The sequence below is a fragment of the Microtus oregoni genome, unplaced genomic scaffold (assembly GCF_018167655.1).
Source record: "Microtus oregoni isolate MIOR12 unplaced genomic scaffold, Mior012 000004F_ref0000308, whole genome shotgun sequence".
Taxonomy (NCBI): Eukaryota; Metazoa; Chordata; class Mammalia; order Rodentia; family Cricetidae; genus Microtus; species Microtus oregoni.
Window position 1 is genome coordinate 3928621 of NW_024543063.1, and position 21033 is coordinate 3949653.

Sequence of the window (21033 nt, forward strand, 5' to 3'; positions counted from 1 at the left end):
CGTGCTCATCATGGGGGCTCTCTATTGTAGTTCTACAGAGTGGCCTAAGAGACCCCTTGCTGTTTGGAAGGAAAGCTGGCTCCCAGGGGGTGATTATTTCTGCTCTGAGGAGCAGCCTCGTCCTCACGGATAGTTGTCCTAACTCAGTAGTGTTTATCCCATGAGACTTCGCTGTTCCTGAGATACAAGGTAATGGAAGACGGCGAATAAGAATGCAGGAAGGAGGGAAGAGTACAGGAAGTTGCCCAGAAACAAGCAAGAAAGCAAGACTTAAAACACACAAGCAACTCTAGTGATGAGATGAGCATTCCACACAACCACGCCCTTCGTCCTTTATTGGCCACATTCCCTCACACAGCTGCACGTCGCTGTCCCAGTCTCTGCAGGGCGTCCTTCACATCCTTGTTGCGCAGGCTGTAGATAAGGGGGTTGAGCATGGGGATGACCAGAGTATAGAAGATGGAGACCACCTTGCCCTGCTCTTTAGATGCCACGCCACCTGGCTGGCCATATATAGCAATGCCAGTTCCATAAAACAGGGATACGGCTGTCAGGTGGGAGCCACAGGTGGAGAAGACCTTGTGCCTGGATCCCGAGTGCATGCCCAGGATGGTCATGGCGATGTAGCCATAGGAAGTCAGGATGACCAATGTTGCCCCCATTAGAATGAACCCGCAGATAGAAAACATCACCAACTCGTTCACAGAGGTGTTGGCACAGGCAAGCTGGAGCAGAGGGGGCACGTCACAGAAGAAATGGTCGATGCGATTGGAGCTACAGAAGGGAAGTTGGAACGTGAGGCTGGTCTCCACAATGGAGTTGAAGCAGCCTCCACAGTAGGCAGCCAGCACAAGGCAAGCACAGACTGTGGGGCACATGGTCACTGGGTAGTGTAGAGGACTACAGATGGCCACAAAGCGGTCATAGGCCATCACAGCCAGGAGCAGCGCCTCCGTCGTTCCCAGAAAGGAGAAGAAAAACAGCTGTGCAGCACAACCGGCAACTCCTATGACTTTGGAAGAATAGAAGTTGGCCATGGCTTTAGGGGCAATGACAGAGGAGTAGCAGAGGTCCACAAAGGACAGGTTCTTGAGGAAGAAGTACATGGGGGAGTGAAGGCGGGCATCCAGGGTGATGACCATGATCATAGTGAGGTTGCCCAGAACGGTTACCAAGTACAGGGCCAGGAAGACAGCAAAGAGCAGGGCCTGGGTCTCTGCACCTCCCCCAAATCCCACCAGCACGAACCCCTGCAAGGACACTGCCGAGAGACTTCCATTTCCATGGACTGCTGTGGCCATCAGTAGGGACATCAGTAGATGATGTAGGCAGAAAGGAAACAGTCCTCATCTCTAAAGCCATATGCCCCATGGAGCGCCGAGACTCGTCAGTGACATACTGTCCACAAACCAAGAGGCCTGGATCTCCTTCCAGCTAGACCAGTGTGGCCTAAAAGGGGACATCGCCTCCAACTGAAGTTACTTCCTGAGGATGTGTTGCATGAGCCTTGTCTATGCAGAGGCCTGAGTTGGGCTGTGGGAATACAGAGATGGTTTCTGAGCTGAATGAAGCTTAGGTACAGACAGCCTTGCAGTATGCCCACACTAAACTTTGACTTGCTTGCTGTCCACCTCCAGGAACACTCCTGAGTGGTACCATTTTTAAAGACAGCCCCCAATCCAATCCTGCCATTCCATCTTACTCACTAATCATATAATGGATAAGAGAACCTGCTGATATCCCAGAAGCTGGGGTAGGTAACTTGTCATCTCTAGGCTGGACTCAGAGTAGGGGAACAGCTCTCTCTAGGTTGTGCCCATGCCCCTGCAGGATTGATGATCTCAACTCAGCATCTCTGACTCTAAGTCAGGTGGGCAGCCTCAACCAATGCACAGACTCTGCTCCCTTGAGGATGGGAGGAGTTCCTGCACTTGTCAAGATGTTGGAGATTATGGGGAGAGAGCAGCCCAGACCCGTGTCCTGACAAATGCCAACATTGGGGCCTACCCATGTTTAAGACATGCTCATGACATCAAACCTTATCTTACTGCCAGATCCTGTTCTACTTCAGCCTTGGGGCTTTCAAGGAAGGATGCTTGAAAGGATCCTACTTTCTCAAATGGATGCCTGTGCTACCAGTACCGCCATCTCCTGACTTCTACCCCAAATCTCCCACACCTCATCATACTCATTGATTCAAGAATATTACAAGGTCCCGCCTTTCTAGAAGTTGGGCTGTGTGAACCTTTCATCTCCAGATGAAAAGAGAACAGGGGACAGTCCTTCCCCGGCTGAGACTGAGACATGTCTGTCCCATGCAAGACCAAATCTTTTTATTCTGGACATGGAATTCAGTGGCCATCTGTGTATGCCAGGGAATTCCGGTCAATGTCTTGGTGTTGGATAGAACCCAGAGAGGAGACAGCCCAGTTCTATCCTCATGGGTCCTTGATTTATTGGTGACATCCTTGTGCCCTCAAAACTGCTCTTGCTGCCAACTCTGCTCTGTATTTACTCAAGATAACACTCTTTCCCATTTGAAAACCAGATAGACTAGCATCTGCCTAAATGCTCTCAAACCATTCCTGGCCACTTTTTCCTATAGTGCTCACAGCACTGGAAGGCCACGAGTGTCTTGAGTGAGGCTGACTATGGTCACTACAGTACCGATACACACAGGACCAAGACAGGAAGTGGCTATGCTGAGGAACTTGAGTAGACTGGCGTGATGTCCATTCTCTATCATTCTGGGAGTTAGGAAAGTTCTCTGCTCTGAGTGGGCTCCTTTTCCATGTTCTGTCCTCTCCTCTATGGTTCACCTTCACACAGGAGTGCTATGGTAGCTGGGGGGGGGGGGGCTTCTGAACCCACCATGCTCTATAAAGCTAAATTTCCTACTGTGAGCTCAAGCATATGCAGAGAATTGTTTTGTGCTCACACTCTTGACACAGTCACCAGGGATCACCAGACACACACACTCATTTCCATAGTAACGAGTGTGATACTGAGAGGAAAGCTGGTCTTTTGCTTCCTGTTACCCCCAAATAAACTTGATCTCTTCAGCTTGTTCATCTAATGACAGCTGTGGGGTGGGAGGAAAGCATGGGCTGGAAACAGTTCTTCACTGGGAGAGAACTGGGTGGCAGTGATTGTGAAGGAGCAGCGATTGCACATGCCAGCCCCACTCCTCCAGAGCTGGCAGCAACCATTGGACACCCCAGCCCCACTCCTCCAGAGCTGGCAGCAACCATTGGACACCCCAGCCCCACTCCTCCAGAGCTGGCAGCAACCATTGCACACGCCAGCCCCACTCCTCCAGAGCCAGCAGCATCTTTGCCTCCTGTGATCTGTTTGGATAAAGAGCTTCAGCCTACCTGCCTGCAGAATTGGAGCTAGTGTTCAATAAGGTTGAAAAACAGTAGCCCCCCGCCCCCACCTCAAGAAACCCCTGCACTCTAAACTGCGCCAAAGCTAGGGGTGATCAGGATAGGCTATGTCAGCTTACTGAGGCAGGCCCCAAGGGAACACGGTTTATTCTTTCCTTCTGATCTCTGCCTACATGGTTTCCTGCCCTTCACAGGTGAGACAATGAACTTACCTTTCACGAGTGAGTCAGGTCTACCCCAAGGTCACACGGCCAACAAGCATGCTTCTGGTGCCCCCATGCTGCTGAGTCTGGCCTGTGATGGCTGCATGGTGTGGACATCAGTTGGTCATGTCCCTTAATCACATCATCTGTGACTCCTGCAAAGCTGAGGGATGTGACGACAATGAGAGGTGGGCACTTGCATGGCCGCGAGGGTTCAGGAAATGCAGGTTCTGGCTGTGACAGGTTCTGGGTTTTGTAGAGAAGGAAGCCTGGGCTTGCTCACCTTGCCTGCTCCCTGTCACTGCAAGCAGGAAACAGTGTGGGGAGGCCACTCTGCAGGAAAGGAGGCTCTGCATTTAGCCATGGGACTCCTGGCCTCCCATGGCCAATTAAGAGGGTACTGTCCCTCTGACAGCTGGGAATCTAACTCCCTGGGCTCCAGAGGTAGAAGACTGCTGTGTCCAATCTCTGCCTTGTCATCATCCATGGGTTGGCAGGAAGCCTGCAGCTCTCAGGTTCCCCTGGAGGTAGCATCAGGACCACAGCAGAGACAACTCAGTTGTGCCTGTATCAGTGTAACTCATTAGAACAGTGCGGCCTCCTACCCACAGCCCATTCCATTGTTGCTCCCTTCAACTTGCCATGATGATGTGAGAATATGATGTTGGGGTCCTTATGTAAGGCAGCTGGTCAGTTCACCCCACCCTAAATGAACACTAGCTCTCCTTAAACCTCTCTCAAATTCCTTGTCCTGAAAACTCAGAGAAATTCAGAAACACAGGCTGCAAATACACAAAGAGGTCCAAGAGGTGAGTGACCACCCACCTAGTGGGACACTACTCTGTAGGCCCTCCATACTGGGGCAAAATCCCAGGCCCCTCCCCGACCTGCCTCAGCTTTTCTAGACAGCCAGCAGGCAAGCTTCCTGCAAGTAGGCTGCTCCAACACCCCCATCCCATTGATAGGACCTTGTAAGCTAAAAGTCTCACTCAGACCCCAAACCCACCTATCCCATGCAACCTCAGAGGAACTTTGAAACACTGGCTGCAACTACACAGAGAGGACCAAGAGAGTGAACCAAGAGAGCAGACCAAGGGAGTGGACCAAGGGAGACTTCAGTGGCTCCCTGAGACACAGACAGCGACAGTACAGAGCAAACCAAGAACAGCTCCCAAAGACACAAACAGCCACTGCAAGTATTGAACTATGGGGCAAAGACACTGCCAGCACCAATTGGAGAAAGAGTTGGGTAGGATCCAATGCAAGAATTCATTCAATAACCTAAAAAAACAACATGGAAACACTAGAACCCATAATGACATCAAGACTTGATCATCCTAACTCAGAAGAAGCAGAAGAAAATGATTTTAAACATAACTTTATGAGGATGATAGAGACCTTTAAAGCGTAAATGAAATATTCCCTTAAAGAAATGGAAAAAAAGACAAACAAAAAATGGAATTGGAAGAAATTAATAAATTTCTCAAAGAAACCCCAGAAAAAACAATGAAACAGGTGAAGCCAACAGTTCAAGACTTGAAGACTGAAATAGAGGCAATAAAGAAAACACAAACTGAGGGAATTCTGGATATGGAAAATCTAGGTAAATGCACGAGCAAGTATAACCGACAGAATACAAGAGATGGAAGAGAGAATCTCAGGTGTCGAAGATACTATAGCAGAAAGAGATTCGTCGATAAAAGAAAGCATGAAATCTAACAAATTCTTAACACAAAGCATCCAGGAAATCTGGGACATGATGAAAAGACCAAACCTAAGAATAACAGAGATAGAAGAAAAAGTCAATATGTTCTTTCTCATCCTTTCAAGAGTGTGTGAGGACACAGCTGGGTCTCTGCTAAAACTTCTGTCACTTAAGTCCTATAAGTAGCATCCCAGGTTTTATCACGCCAGCCTTCCTGATAAACATTTCCTGGTTCTCTCAAGAAGCAGGGCATGCTTTGTGCTCTTGTAAGAGAAGGTTTGAGTTTCCGTTCTGTGGAGTTGGCCCAGTGGATAAAACGCTGTCTGTACAAGGGTAAAGATATGGGTTTGAATCTCCAGAACCCATAAAAAAGTGGGATTATCTTCCCACGTGGTTCTTAAGTCTTTGGAATTGGTTTGAGGGAAAAATTTGGAAAAAATTTCAAGGAGCTGGATGGCAGAAGTAGAATTCTCTGAGAAAAAATTAAGTAGGCATGGGTGATGCTTTTGGGGACTAAGAAGAAATATGGAGAATAAAGGCCTGGTCCACGAGGCCTCAGATGTACCATGACCTCTATGTGACTCTGAACTGGAGGCAGGAATGCTAAAGTCTAACAAGAGTTTGTCTACATTTTGTCGTGCCCAGTGAATTTGGGAGGTGCTTAATTTAAAGGTGATATGTTAATTAGTCTGGTTGCTATACCTGTGGGCAGCCCTTTTCAGTGACACGTGAAAATCATAGGTTGCAATAGTGACCCCAGGGCACTGAGGCACATGGGATGTCTGCTAGTTAAGGCTGTAGACAAATGGGAAAAACCTGTGTAGACTCCAACATGCAAGGTCACGGGGGTACAATTTCTCAAGGTTAGTGAAACTCACATCTCGATACTACATGCCCTAGGGGATGAACATTGTGCTAGGGGCATCTGATGGATTTGGGTCTTACATTTTGCCCACCCTTCCTTTCTATGACCCAATTATCTCTTGTGGAAATGTTTACCTTATGTCATTGTCATTCTGGAGTTGTCTTCGTTATGGTTCTATTGCTGTAAAGAGACACCATGACCAAAGCAATGTCAGGGGCCCTGAGAGATAACAGCAGGTGCTAACTAGTGTTCAGCAGGCTGACCTACCAGAAGAGTGATTCTCTGATAGGGAGTCTCACCTGGAAAGGCCATGGAGTTACTGGCTGCGGAAAGCAGCATCTTTAGTCTGTAATTTCTCTCATGAGTCACTTCATTTCTTCCCTAAGAACTTCATTTCTTCCTTAAGAATAGCTACTCTGAGGTTTGGAACCTTATAGTTATGCACAAGGTCAAAGCCACAGATTTCCAACTAGGATTACTTTATAAAAAAAAAAAGCATGCCAATTCTTTGCTTTCCAGTCTGTTAACAAAAGACCCACATCTCAAAGCTGATCTCACTGGGCACTGTACACCCCACCCTCTGGTCTTGTAACCTTGGATCCGTGTGTTGGCATGGTAAATGGCTTTATTTGCTTGCTCTAAGAATGTGCTTTTGACTAAAGAGAGACAGATCTTGTGTTTTCTTTATTCTTTCAAGGCTCCTGGGAAAAACAGAGTTTTGAAAATAGAAGAAGAAGCTAGGAGAAGAAGCAAAAAGGAATTAGATGTAGGACAGGAGAATTAGAACTATGGCAGTAGAATAAAGAAGCTGATTTGGAAAGCACACGTGGAGAATTCATTTGCGCTCAGATCTTCTAAGTCCCCTACTTGCCGAAGCATCCTCTCTGAACCCTGAGTGGGTGTTGAGGCTGGACCTTAGGGGCCCTCTATAAGGTAACACTTATAAAAGAGATTGTTTAATTAAGAGATTGTTTACAGTTTTAGAGAGCTATTTTTATTAGGAGCTAATAAATAATTCTTATATGGGAAACATAGCTAAGATTGTACTTTCATTCTCAGAGGTCTTTGCCTTTTGAAGGATGTTAGAAATGTTATGAGTTTGGGGGTCTCATAGAGATGGCCAAATGTACTTCCCATCATGCATTGGACATAAACATCAGGGGGAAGGGGTAGAATGTTAAGGTTTGACTGCAAAACTTTCCTTTGTGATCTTATGTGTCAATTTTCTCAAGATGATGGCCTGTTTAGAAGGACTAGAATCCATATGAAGTCAAAGCTTCCCTAGGGAAGTGCATCACTGGGACATTTCTTTTGATTGTGTACTTGGTCCCCACACCCTTTCCTGATCATCAAAAAGTTAGAAGTCTGTTCCTCCTTCTTGCCTGCCTCCATGATGTTTGACTCATTATGGACCAACACCAACAGAGCTGAGTTCATGGACTGATACCATAAGCCAAAACAAATATGTCCTTTGTTGTTTCTTTGAGGTACTGTTAGAGCCCAGAACTGACCAATATACTTTACAAACTCTTCTATGCATATTTCATCTGGCATCTCTAAAGCACTGGGACTTTCCATAGAGTCTCTATAGTGCTATTACACCTGCAAAAATATAAGTCCCTCATATCATCAAGTATGTGTCAGTGTTCAAATATTCAGCAGCTGCATGTGGAATCCAAACAGGCTTCACATGTCTCTGGAATCAGTATCCCCTTAGCACAGACTCACTTAGATCATGCTCTTTGACTGGCATATTTCTGAGGTTAAAGTCTTTATTTAACTAAATATTTCATTCTCTAGAATCTCTTATAATCTGGGCTTGATGACTTTATTTCCTGGCGCTGTGCCTACATTCCTCTGTCCTGTCTGTCTCTTGTTAATCACCTGTTGGTTCCGGATGCTCCATTAGGATCTGATTGTTATCACCACTACCGTGGCAGCCATTGAACAGCCTCACTGTGGGAGGCCTGACTCATGCCTTCAGGAGTCATATGGTGTAGGATTATCTTTTGTGATTGATCTTATTTTCCCCCATGCCCCAGGTTTTACAAAATAATTAGATGCATATGTTTTCTTGCCTTCATAGCTGCAGAACTATGAAGATGGCTACTTCCTGCTTGGCTGGGATGAAGAATTACCCACTGTTTAGTGGTACATCACAGAGGAAAGGCAAGATAAGCACTCTTTATGTATACTAACCAAGAGAGCAGCGTCTTCCAAAGATCTATTCATACATACCTATTAACTTATATCTGTCAGTCTATTGAACTTAAGATCTTTCTTCATGATGAAACATTCATCTTTGACCATAAGAATTCCCCTCAGGTCAGCAACAAAGAAAATAAAATGTCCCTATTGAAACCAAAGTTTGTAAAAACCAAGATATAATCCATAATCAATGTTTTAAAAAGAGGATGTGTTACAAAATACAGATAACAGAGAAAGCTGAAATGGGCTAGAGTGTGAACATACTTGAAAAGAGGGAGGAACAATATAAATATCTAAGTAAAACTTTATTTGAAAGAATAATTTATAGAGTTATTTCATATGAATATATTTAATCCAAGAGATAATAATAACATTTTAATTTTAACGTAAACAAGGATTTAAAGTATGTAAAGTTGGACTGGGGAGATGCTCAGTGGAAAAATCATGCATCACATAAGCCTGAGGCCTGGAATTCAGATCCTTACCTCAGCACCTACTTAAAAGTTGGGTTGGGCCATGTATATCTGTGACCACAGTGCTGGGGGAAAGAGACAGAGGCATACTGGGAGATACAGCCAGCCCAGACAACTTGAGACATCTTTCTAATACTAATTTCTATGGATATATCAAAACATTGGCATTTGATATACTTTCTAAACACATTTTAATTTTTCAAGACATATTCCTTCTCTTTGCTCTCATTTTCAAAAAACCTTGGGATTATTTTTTGAGGTAGCCCATCATGTAGATTAATTTGTTCAAGGTTTTTTTAGCCTGGTCAAATAGGATTGATTGAGTGTAAAGTTGAATGCTGACCTCCACAGACATTGTTCATTCCCATCAGTATCACTGAATGTTTCCATTTTTCCTAATTTACTAAGAAAATTACTCATTCTAATATTTACTCTTAAATAGTGCCTAGTTATTACTGATAATTTTTGGAAAACAAACTTACCTTTTCTGGGTTTCAGTTTTTACTCACTACATTGTATGGAATTACTATTCATTAGCACTATATCATGAAATGACGTCAGGACAGGCAAATGCGCAAGGGATAGAATGGGTCCAGGCACACACACGTGTGGATACCGGGGTAGCAGGAAACCCAGAGGGATGAATTGAGCAGCCTGTGCAAGCATGAACACTGACGTGTGGAGAAAGTGGCATGGCAGAGCTGCTGGTGAAAACTGCGCTTTATTTTCTAGGAGGTCATGTTGAAAAAGTAAAAATTGATATTATACCAAGTCAAACATGGAAAATAATTTTATATGAATGAATAAATAAATGATAAAAGAGTTTCGGAGACTCATTGACATAGTGGGTATCAGCTCAATCCCCAAGGGTGAGAGATCTAATGTGATTTGACTAAGCCAAGGTTCTCTGAACACGACACAGTGACTAACCAGAAAGAAACAGATGGCTGAACTCAAAACACTAAACATGAGAATTTCTGTGGAGCAAAACACACCTGATGAATCATAGCCCCAAAGTGGAAATAATATTGGAAAACCAAACAGTCAACAAAGACCCCATGTCCGTATGTGTAAAGTGGACATGGTAAAAACATCTAAACAGGGGAGCCTCGAGCAAACCAACCAAGTGGCCACTAGACGCATGAAGAGAAGCTCCCGGTTGTTAGCCAACAGGAACATACAAACTAAGCACATGGAGTGTGCAAGCAAATTAAAATTAGTATGCTACAAAAGATTAACGTTTGCATACCCTATTACTAAACAACCGCACTTACAGCAATGTCCAACAGAAATGCTCTCACGGAGGAGAAAGACAAGGCCATGGCAGCAGGCCCTTGGCAGGCAGGAACTGCAAACCGTATCTGTTTTCTCAAAAGCAGAGCACATGATGTTCTCAAGTGGCAATCACACCCAGCAATACAAACCACGCCACTTTTACTATCCACAGGCACATGGATTAATCTTATGAAGATGATGCTGAGCAACAGAAATCAAGAACAAAGACAAATAGTTTAAACTGTCTTACAGACTCCTCTCAGAAGACAGGGAACTGTGGTCAGAATCTGGTCAAGTGTTGGAGTTGGGGCAAAATGTTTGGGGTTGTATGGAGGGTATTTGGGGGTTATACATGTTTTCCCTAGTGACAGTGTAGTGAACTCCCAGGATTGTGGGTTTCAAGTTAATTGATTTTAATATATGCATGTAGTACATATATAATATGTATGTATTCCCTACCATATTAACTACAGACTATGGCTCTTTGAGAGAGAGACTCTATGCTGGACATGGTTCACTGGAGCCATGGAACTCATTATGAGTCACATTAGGCAACATATTTAAAGTTACTTTATGTGACTTACAAAATTTTTATTTGCATGTGTGTGTGTGTGTGTGTGTGTGTGTGTGTCTATTGGTAAGGATGAGTGTGTACAGGTGCCTATGGAGGCAAAAAGTCGGTGTGGGGTCCACTAGAGATAGGACCATTTCCAATCTCTTGATATGGCACTAGGAACTGAACTCTGGTCTTCTGCAAGAACATCAAGCAGTCTTAATTGCTGAGCCACATCTCAGGCCACTGGAGAGAATTGAAAAAACTAAAGGGAAGCAGAAGACTCTTTGCATGCATGTGTGCATGCTCACAGAGGGTCACCAGGACATGCCTAGCACTGCATCTAGGGACTTGATATTGGGGATCTACTCAGTTGTTCACATTATGTCCAAATATCTATCTCCTTTCCTAGAAAAGAAAAAACTCAATTCCAACATATATAAATCAAGTTCCCTGCATCACTCAGTGAAAAACGGCTTAGAACTTCTTCTATGTCTCAGCCGAGTAGCCCTCTGCTTCCTGCTTAGCCAGTACCTGGTCTGTACTGAGCCGTCAAGAACTGTTGCCGAGTGGATGAATGGAGGAGATCTCACAGCGTTTCACTGGAAATTTTCCCTCCAGCCCTAGGACAGCCCCTCACTGCCCACTTTCCTTCCCAAGACTGTGTCTCTGTCCCAGCCTCTTTAGGGCGTCCTTCACATCCTTGTTGCGCAGACTGTAGATGAGGGGGTTGAGCATGGGGATGACCAGGGTGTAGAAGACAGACACCACTTTTCCCTGCTCCATGGATGCTACTGCTCCCGGGTGTGCATACATGACAAACACAGTCCCGTAAAACAAGGACACAGCTGTCATGTGGGAGCCACAGGTGGAGAAGACCTTGTGTCGCCCTGACCCTGAGTGCATCCTGAGGATGGTCACGGTGATGTAGCCATAGGAGATGAGGACCACAAGAGTGGTGGACACGATGATGAGACCACAGATGCCGAACATGACAAGCTCATTGAGAGTTGTGCTGCCGCAGGCCAGCTGGAGCAATGGGGGTACGTCACAATAGAAGTGGTCAATACGGTTGGAGCTGCAGAAGGGCAGCTGGAACGTGAGGCTGGTTTGTACAATGGAGTTTAGGCAGCCTCCACAGTAAGTACCCAGAACCAGACGGGCACAGGTCATAGGACACATGGTCACAGGGTACCTCAGGGGACTGCAGATGGCCATGAAACGGTCATAGGCCATCACAGCTAAGAGGAAACCTTCAGTAGTAACCAGAAGGGAGAAAAAGAAGAACTGAGTAGCGCATCCCTCAAAGCTGATGACCTTTGAGGAGGAAAGGAAGATGGTCATGGCTTTGGGGGCAATGACAGAGGAGTAGCAGAGGTCGACAAAGGACAGGTTCTTGAGGAAGAAGTACATGGGGGAGTGCAGGCGGGCATCCAAGGTGATGACCACGATCATGGTGAGGTTGCCCAGGACGGTCAGCATGTACAGGGCCAGGAATACAGCAAAGAGCAGGGCCTGAGTCTCTGCACCTCCCTCAAATCCCACCAGCACGAACCCCTGCAAGGACACTGCCGAGAGACTTCCATTTCTGTGGACTGGTGTGGCCATGAGTGGGGACAGATGCAGAGAGGCAGATGGAGACAGCAAGCGGGAATGTATCTCACCAGTGCAGACAGATGTTCTACAGGACACAGGAACCCATTCTCCACTCTCCAAAGGCTGCTGCCACAGTGATCTGCAGATGGTATTGAGCGGCCTAAAGGGGGGATGTCTTCTCTGATTTACTCAGTTCTCAGGGATTTGCTGAGCCCTCCCTCTACAGGAGGCTAGACAGTGCTCCGAGGACACAGAAAGACTTCCAGAGTTGGGTGACTGAGTCCTGACAACCTTTCAAGGTCCCCATGCCTGTTTCCTAGCCACCTGTTCTACCTCTTCCCAGAGATACCCAGAGCATCCCTAACAATACAGCTGCCTACTAAGTCCACACACACCACTCAGGCCTCAGTGATGAAAATATCCATGAGGACTCCCTGCCATCCCTGAGGTGGGTGACCTTGTCTCTTCCAGGATAGACTAAGAGTAGGGAACAGTCCTTGCCAGGGTGAAGCTGTGTCTCTGTATACCCTGAAGGATGTCCAGCGGCTCTAGCTAGCTCCAAGTCTTGTCCACAACAGTAACCAATGTATAGATCCTTGCTTGCTGGAGGATGTGAGGGTCTCCAGATAATGACCAGATGTTGGACATTGTGGTGAAGGGGCAGCAGAGACCCATGTCCCAAGAAACAGCTGGACTGGATTCCAGATATATTTGGGACAGGCTTGTCATCTCCCACCAAATCTCACTGCCAGTTCTGCTCCCTGCTCTACCTCATCTTTGGGGGTTTATAATGCCTTGTCCAATGCCACTTAAAACCAGGGAGAGCTGGGCTCTGGCCTTCTGGTCAGTCCCAGTCACCTTCTCATTCATGGTCATCACAGCCCCGACAGATCAGGGATGTCCTCCAAGTGGCTGGCTATGGCCATGCTATTGGTGGATAAATCAATACAGGGACCGGTCAAAGTCAGCATCTTGGATAGCGAGAAGAGGGTGTCTGTTGTCCCTTACACTGGAGGCTTGGGGGGCTTCTCTGTTCTGAGTGAGCTTGTCTGCTGTGTTCTCTATTCTCCTCCACAGTTCACCCTCACACAGGAGGGAGGCGGAGGCTGGAGGACACATCTGAACCCTTCTTGCCCTACAAAGGTGCTGTTCCTCACTGTGAGCTCAAAGGTGTGCATGGAACAGCTCTGTGCTCACACTCTGAACACCACAGCCAGGGGTCGTGGTCTTGACCACAAAGGTCTCCATGGTGATATGTGTGATGTGTAAGTGAAAGTCTGTCCTTTGTTTTCAGAACAAGGACAGGGTGGATCTGCCTCGGTCGCCGAGGGAAGATATTATCTAAGGATGTTTGTACAATGAGAAAGGAGCATGGGCTGAGAACTCAGTCCTGTGGTGGGAGGGCTGGCAGATGTTGGGCATGAAGGGAAAGCCTGTGTTTGCCTTGACCTGGTCCCTCCTGAGCAAGCAGCATCACAGTGTCCTGTGTGCTAGTTGGATGAAGACCTTAGTCCATCTCCTTACACAGTTGGTGTTGGCATTTAACAAGACCCCCAAACTCCACACTCTAACCTGTGCTAATGTCAGAGCTGAACAGTATAAGACATCAGTTTATTGAGGCAGGCCCTGAGTGCACACTGTGTGCTCCACCTTCTCTCCCCACTCCCATGCACATAAATGGTCCCCTATTCCTGACAGGTGACACAATGAACTTACCTTTCTTAGTTAAGAGTCAGGTGTACCCCAGGGTCACATGGCTAATCCCCATGTACCCAGTGCCCCAGGCTGACAAGTCTGGCCTATGATGGATAAGAAGAGGTAGACATCAGTTGGTTGTGGATCTTCTTCATGTTGGCTGTGGATTCCTTGGCCATGGGGTGAGGCGGGCCATATGAGCAGAGTGGAGCACCTGGGCCCTTGTAAGAGAGAAGGCAGGGCTCCTCCCTTTGGCTGCTCTCCTGTCACCTCTAGCAGGGTGTGAAGGGGCCTGCCCTTGGGGTCACTCTGCTGGATAGGATACTCGGCACCTAGTAGTATTGTGGCTGTCAGCCTCCAGTGACCAATTAAGAAGGTTCTGGCTGCTGGCAGCTGGGACTCTAATGCCCTGGGCTCCAGAGGCGGAAACTGACTGTGGCCAATCTTTACTTTGACATCTATTCTCTATGGCAGTGGTTCTCAACCTTCCTAATGCTGCGACCCTTTTATACAGTTCCTCATGTTGGAGTGATCCCCAACCATAAAATTGGTTTCTACTTTATAACTGTAATTTTGTTGTTGTTATGAATCGTATTGTAAATATCTGATATGTGACCCCCAAAGGGGTCATGACCCACAGGTTGAGAATCACTGCTCTATGGATTGGTGAGAAGCCTACAGTCCTCTGGAAAACTTGAAGGAACCCACCAGAATTATGCAGAGACAACCCAGGACCACCTTATCTTGTGTCCCTCATTAGAGCGGTCACTCCAATGGGGGCAATGTGGCCTCCTGGCCATGACCAATCCCCTTGTTTCTCCCCCAACTCACTAGGCTAATGTAGGAAGAATGACATAGGGAGCCCTCCCTGGGGAAGATGGCCAGCTCACCGCAGTCTAGATGGCGCTAGATCTACACGCTCTGCCAACCCTGCGAATCTAGAACCCTCAGTGTTACCAGAAGCCTGGATAGATGACTCTGTTCCTTTCTTAGTGTTTCTGGTCTGAAAAGTTAACATAATTTCTGCTTGGAGGAATTCTAGCCAGTAAACAACGATCCATCACAAAGAGACGGGAAAAGACAAGGCTCCTCACAGGGCCAAAGGAACCCCTTCCCTCCCGCAGCAGTTGGCTGTGTTCCCACGCATGCCTCTGTTTGTCCCTGGGTTGCGTTATGTCTTCATGTCACAGATCACAACACTCTTTAGTTTTGCTCTTAAGATCTTCTCGGAGTGTGAGGCAACAGTCATGTTTCTCCTGGTGGATGACAAGGTCATGAACTCTCCACCTGAACACCAAGAGATGCTCTGCATGCTTTTCCCCATCCTGTCTTGAGTGCTTCATCAGGGCATATCTGTGCCTCTGGGAACATTTCCAACAGTGACCAGCAATGTCGCTTCAGACTGAAACTCCAGTTGCCCTGTGTCTTCTGTTTGACTTCTGCAGATGTCGAGACTTGTTGGCCACCGCACCCAAGGGAGTACTTTCCTTACGGTTTCACTGCACAGTGGACATGATGCTTCCTTTCAGCGACAGCGACTTTGCTGCTATGATGGACAGCTCCTTCACGTGTTTGTCATCCATCTCTGCTCCTTTCTACTGCATGCTCCAGGCAATAGGGATGCAATTCTTGCAGGGTGTTGTCACTGTAGCAGACAAAGCCCTGAGACCGCAGGTCATATCCCCAAGCCTAGTATCCATACAAAGGCCAGTACCCCATAGTGTTGTCAGTGACCCAGGGCACAGCTGTTCCTATTCACTTTAGATCCTTCCCAACTGCACTCCAGGCTGGGCTAGGTTCCATGACGGGAAAGGCACCACTCAGAAGTCATTCTTCCTCTCTCTCTCTCTCTCTTTTCTCTTACACTAGTGTTTCGTTTTCCCATTCAACTGATGAGCCTTCACTTGACGGGTTTTGTGAATCTGTGACATTACAGACTTTCACACCTTACATTTATCTAGTTCACTGCTGGTGTCTCTCTGTGGCTCCTACAGGACCATCTCCACATGCCCTCTGGGAGCCCTTGGAGACGGAGTGTCTCCCACGATTGCACACTCTTGACTAACTGCATATCTAAGCAAGAACAACCACAGAAGCCCTCTTGGACAATGTGGTAGCTTCTGTATGCTGGGTGACTAAATAGTGTACCAGGTCTTTGGGGGGGCACCAACCAGCTCCCAAATCATGACACAGACTTCCTATTAGTTTTGAATTCTTGGTCTAGCTTAGCTCTTTTCTGGCCAGTTCTTTTACCTTAAATTAACCTGTTTCTCTTTATCTACCTTTTGCCTCAGGCCTTCTTACTTTTCTTCTGTTTATTGTACTTTCATCGCTTCTCATGTCTGCTGGCTGGCAGATTTCCTGGCTTCTGGGTCCAAGTGTCTCCCTCATTCTCTCCTCCTCTTTCTTCTCTCATTTTTCCTGAGCCTAGATTTCTCCTCCTGTTTATTTTCTCTGCCTGCCAGCCCTGCCTATCCTTTCTTCTCTTGCCTAGCTATGGACCCTTCAGCTCTTTACTAGGTGCCTTAGGAAGGGAAGGTGAAACAAATACAACACATCTTTCATAATTAAACAAATGAGCATAAACAAAAGTAACGGTTAAAAAATAATCTGCAGCATAAGCAAATGTAACACATTTTTTCCCAGTTAAAATAATATTCTACATCAGAACAGGGTAAAACAAATTCAGGAAAAAAAGTATCCCCTGTGAGCAGAATGGTCTAGGAAAAGCCTTTCAAATGAGAGTTTATACCCTTACGCCTTTGAATTTGGTATGGGCAGGGGGTTGCCCATTCCTGATTTGCTCCAAAGCTTCTTATTTCCCTGATGTAAAACGGTTGATTCCTTTTCAATGACATGGATCCTTTCAGAAACTGTATCTGTTTTTCCTTCCTTCCTCTCCCTCCCTCAGTCCCTTCCTTCCTTTCTGAAACAGGCTTTCATTGGGTAGCTCTGGCCTTCTTGGAACTCCATATCTGTATCACACTGACCTCAAACTCACAGAGATCCACCTGACTCTACTCCTCCTGTGTGCTGGAATAAAAGGTATGCACCACATGCCTGTCTCTTAATCCCAAATTTACATGGAACTTTTCAACGAAACTGAGTTTTTCAAAACATTCTTCTCCTGAGAGTCACTGTAAGTCCAATTAAAAGGAGCCAGAGAGAAGCACACCACAACCTGAATGCTGAGAATTTTAAAAATGATTTACCGGAGCAAGGCCCACCTTCCCGCTCTCCTGCTCACCTGGCTGACCTCTGCCAAATCCAGCAGGCAAGGAAAGCCCACTCACCCGCCAGACTTCTGCCAGAGCCATTACAAGCAGACCTGACATCTGGTATGACCAGAACCTTTACCCTGATTCCACCATGAGGAGAGACCATCTGAGCCTTGGATCCACTAGCACCTGGAGGAGTGACCACCTGAAACACAGCCCCAACTGCACCATTTGGAGGAAAACCATGGATGGATAACAAGATAAGAATATCCTCAACACCACAAAGAGCAACATGGCACCACCAAAAACTAGCGGCTCTACAACAACAAGATTGAGCACCCCAACACAGATGAAGCAGAAGAAAATGACCTAAAAATAGCCTCAGGAAAATGTATGAGGACATTAAAGGAAATGTAAAATTCCCTCAAAGAAGTGGAAGAAAAGACAAACAAAAAAAATCAGAAGAAATCAACAAATCCCTTAAAGAAAACCAAGAAAAAGCAACCAGACACATAAAGGAAATGATTCAAGGCTTGAAAAGCAAAACAGAGGAAATAAAGAAAACACAAACTGAGGGAGCTCTGGAAATGGAAAACATGAGTAAATAATCAGGAACCACAAATGCAAGCATTGACAGCAGAATACAAGAGATGAAAGAAAGAATCTCAGGCATGGAAAATACAATAGAGGAAATATATTCATCAGTCAAAGAAAATATTAAATCTACCAAAAGCTTAACATGAAATATCCAGGAAATATGGGACACCATGAAAAGATCAAATCTAAGAATAGAGATAGAAGAAGTCCAACTCAAAGAAACTATATTCAACAAAATCATAGATGAAAACTTTCCCAACCTAAAGAAGGATATACCTAAGAAGGTACAAGACACTTACAGAACACCAAATAGACGGGACCAAAAAAAGTCTCCTCAACAGAAAGTAATCAAAACACTAAACATACAGAATACAGAAAGAATATTAAGAGTTTCAAAAGAAAAAGGCCAAGTAACATATAAAGGCAGACCTATCAGAATTACACCTGACTTCTCAATAGAAACAATGAAAGCCAGAAGGTCCTGGTCAGTCATCATGCAGACATTAAGAGATTCCAGCCCAGTATACTATACCCAGCAAAACTTTCAATTACCAGAGATGGAGAAAACTCCATAACAGAACCAGATTTAAACAATACCTAGCCACAAATCCAGCTCTACACAAAGTACTCGAAGGAAAACCCCAACCCAAGGAAGTCAGTTACACCTACAAAAACACAGACAATAGATAATATCACAGCAGTAAATCCCAAAGAAGGGAAAAACACATGCAATAACAGCAGCAACAACAAAAACTAAAATGACCGAAACTAGCAATCACTGGTCATTAATATCCCTTAATATAAATGGGCTCAACTCAGCTATAAAAAAGATACAGGCTAACAAACTGTAATCAAAAACAAAATCCATTCTTCTGCTGCAAACAAAAAACACACTTCAACCTCGAAGACAGACATCACCCCAGAATAAAGGGTTGGGAAAAGGTATTCCAATCAAATGGTCCTAAGAAACAAGTTGGTATAGTTATTGTAATGTCCAATAAAATAGACTTCAAACTAAAATCGATCAAAAGAGACAAGGAAGGATATTTCATATTTGTCTCAGGAAAAATTCATCAAGAGGAAATCTCAGTTCTAAACAATTATGTCCCAAACACAAGGGTACCCTTATATGTAAAAGAAACATTATTAAAACATTACTTAAACCACACATTAAGCCCCACACACTAATAGTGGGAAACCTCAACACCCCAATCTCACTGCTGGACAAGTCTGCCGGACAGAAACTTAACAGAGAAATAAGGGAACTAACAGATGTTATGACTCAAATGGACTTAACAGACATCTATAGAACATTCCATCCAAACATAAAAATATACTTTCTTCTTGGCACACCATAGAACCATATACTAGGTAACAAAGCAAACCTCATCAGATACCAAGTAAAATTGGAGTAACTCCATGTATCTTATTGGATCACCGTGGCTTAAAGTTAGAATTTAATGATAACACTAATTTCAGAAAGCCCACAAACACATAGAAGTTGAACAATGCTTACCTGAATTACCAATGGGTCAATGAATAAATAAAGAAAGAATTCTTAAAATTCAATGAAAATGACCACACAACATACCCAAATTTATGGGACATAATGAAAGCAGTGTTAAGAGGAAAGTTTATAGCACTAAATGCCTACATAACAAAGCTGGAAAAATCCCACACTAGAGAGTTAACAGAGCATTTGAAAACTCTAACAAAAAGAAACAAACTCACCCAGGAGGGCTAGATGACAGGAAATAATCAAATTGAGAGCTGAAATCCACAAAATAGAACCAACAAAAATAATACAAAGAATCAATGAGACAGAGAGTTGGTTCTTCAAGAAAATCAACAAAATAGACAAACCATTATTCAAACTAACCAAAAGGCAGAGATAGAATATCCAAGCTAACAAAATCAGAAATGAAAGGGGCTACATAATAACAGACACAGAGGAAATCCAGAGAATCATTAGGTCATACTTCAAAAACCTGTACCCCACAAAATGGGGAAATATAAAGGAAATGTAAAATTTTCTGGATAAATATCACTTAAAATTAAATCAAGACCAGATAACCAAATTAAAGGAACCTATAACAGCTAAGGAAATACAAACAGTCACCAAAAGTGTCCCAATCAAAAAATAAAAACCCAAGTCCAAATAGTTTCAATGCAGAATTCTACAAAATTTTTCACAAAGAACTATTACCAATACTCCTCAGACTGTTCCACACAATAGAAACAGAAGGAACATTGCCAAACTCTTTTTATGAGGTTACAATTATCCTGATACCCAAACCACTCAAAGACATTACTAAGATAAAATTACAGATCAATATCACTCATGAACATCGATACAAAAATATTCAATAAAATACTGGCAATCCAAATCCAAGAATTCTAAAGAAAAATCATCCACCATGATCAAGTAGGCTTTATCCCAAAGATGCAGGGATGGTTCAACATATAAAAATCTATCAATGCAATCCACAATATCAACAAACTGAAAGGAAAAACCCACACAATCATCTCATTAGATGCTGAAAAGGCCTTTGATAAAATTCAATACTCCTTCATGATAAAAATCTTTGAGAGAGCAGGGATACAAGAAACATACCTAAACATAATAAAGGCAATATACAGCAAGCCAACATCCAACATCAAACTAAATGGAGAGAAACTCAAAGCAATCCCACTGAAATCAGGAACAAGACAAAGTTATCCACTCTTTCCATAGCTATTCAATATAGTACTTGAAGTTCTAGCTAGAGCAATAAGACAACAAAAGGAGATCAAGGGGATACAAACCAGAAAAGAATTCAAACTCTATTTGCTGACAATATGCTAGTATATACAAGCAACCTCAAAAATTCTACCAGGGAACTCCTACAACTCATTAATACCTTCAGTATTATATCAGGATACAAGATTAACTCAAAAAATTAGTAGCTGCCTTTATACATATTATGAACAGACTGAGAAAGAAATCAGAGGAACATCACCCTTCACAATAGCCAAAACTATTCTGAGAAACCACCATACTAATTTCCAAAGTGGTTGTACAAGTTTGCATTCCCACCAGCAATGAATGAGTGTTCCCCTTACTCCACATCCCCTCCAGTATAAACTTTCATTGGTGTTTTTGATCTTAGCTATTCTGACAGGTGTAAGATGGTATCTCAGAGTTCTTTTGATTTGCATTTCCCTGGTGGCTAAGAAAATTAAACATTTCCTTAAGTGTCTTTTGCCCATTTGCGATTCT

At 44.5% G+C, this 21033-nt stretch overlaps 2 protein-coding genes across 2 annotated transcripts; both read right to left on the minus strand.

The window, feature by feature from the left end:
• Positions 1-350: 350 nt before the first annotated feature.
• On the minus strand, positions 351-1301 carry LOC121447492 (olfactory receptor 12-like). The gene has a single exon (XM_041650767.1). It carries the CDS (start codon positions 1299-1301, stop codon positions 351-353), a length of 951 nt encoding a protein of 316 aa, XP_041506701.1.
• Positions 1302-11304: 10003 nt separating this feature from the next.
• On the minus strand, positions 11305-12276 carry LOC121447444 (olfactory receptor 12-like). Its single transcript, XM_041650692.1, has one exon. The coding sequence runs from the start codon at positions 12274-12276 to the stop codon at positions 11305-11307; it is 972 nt and encodes a 323-aa protein (XP_041506626.1).
• Positions 12277-21033: the final 8757 nt, after the last annotated feature.

Bases quoted from the DNA above. Each gene is read 5' to 3' on its own strand.
- LOC121447492 (XM_041650767.1), bottom strand. From the start codon at position 1,301: ATGGCCACAGCAGTCCATGGAAATGGAAGTCTCTCGGCAGTGTCCTTG.
- LOC121447444 (XM_041650692.1), bottom strand. From the start codon at position 12,276: ATGGCCACACCAGTCCACAGAAATGGAAGTCTCTCGGCAGTGTCCTTG.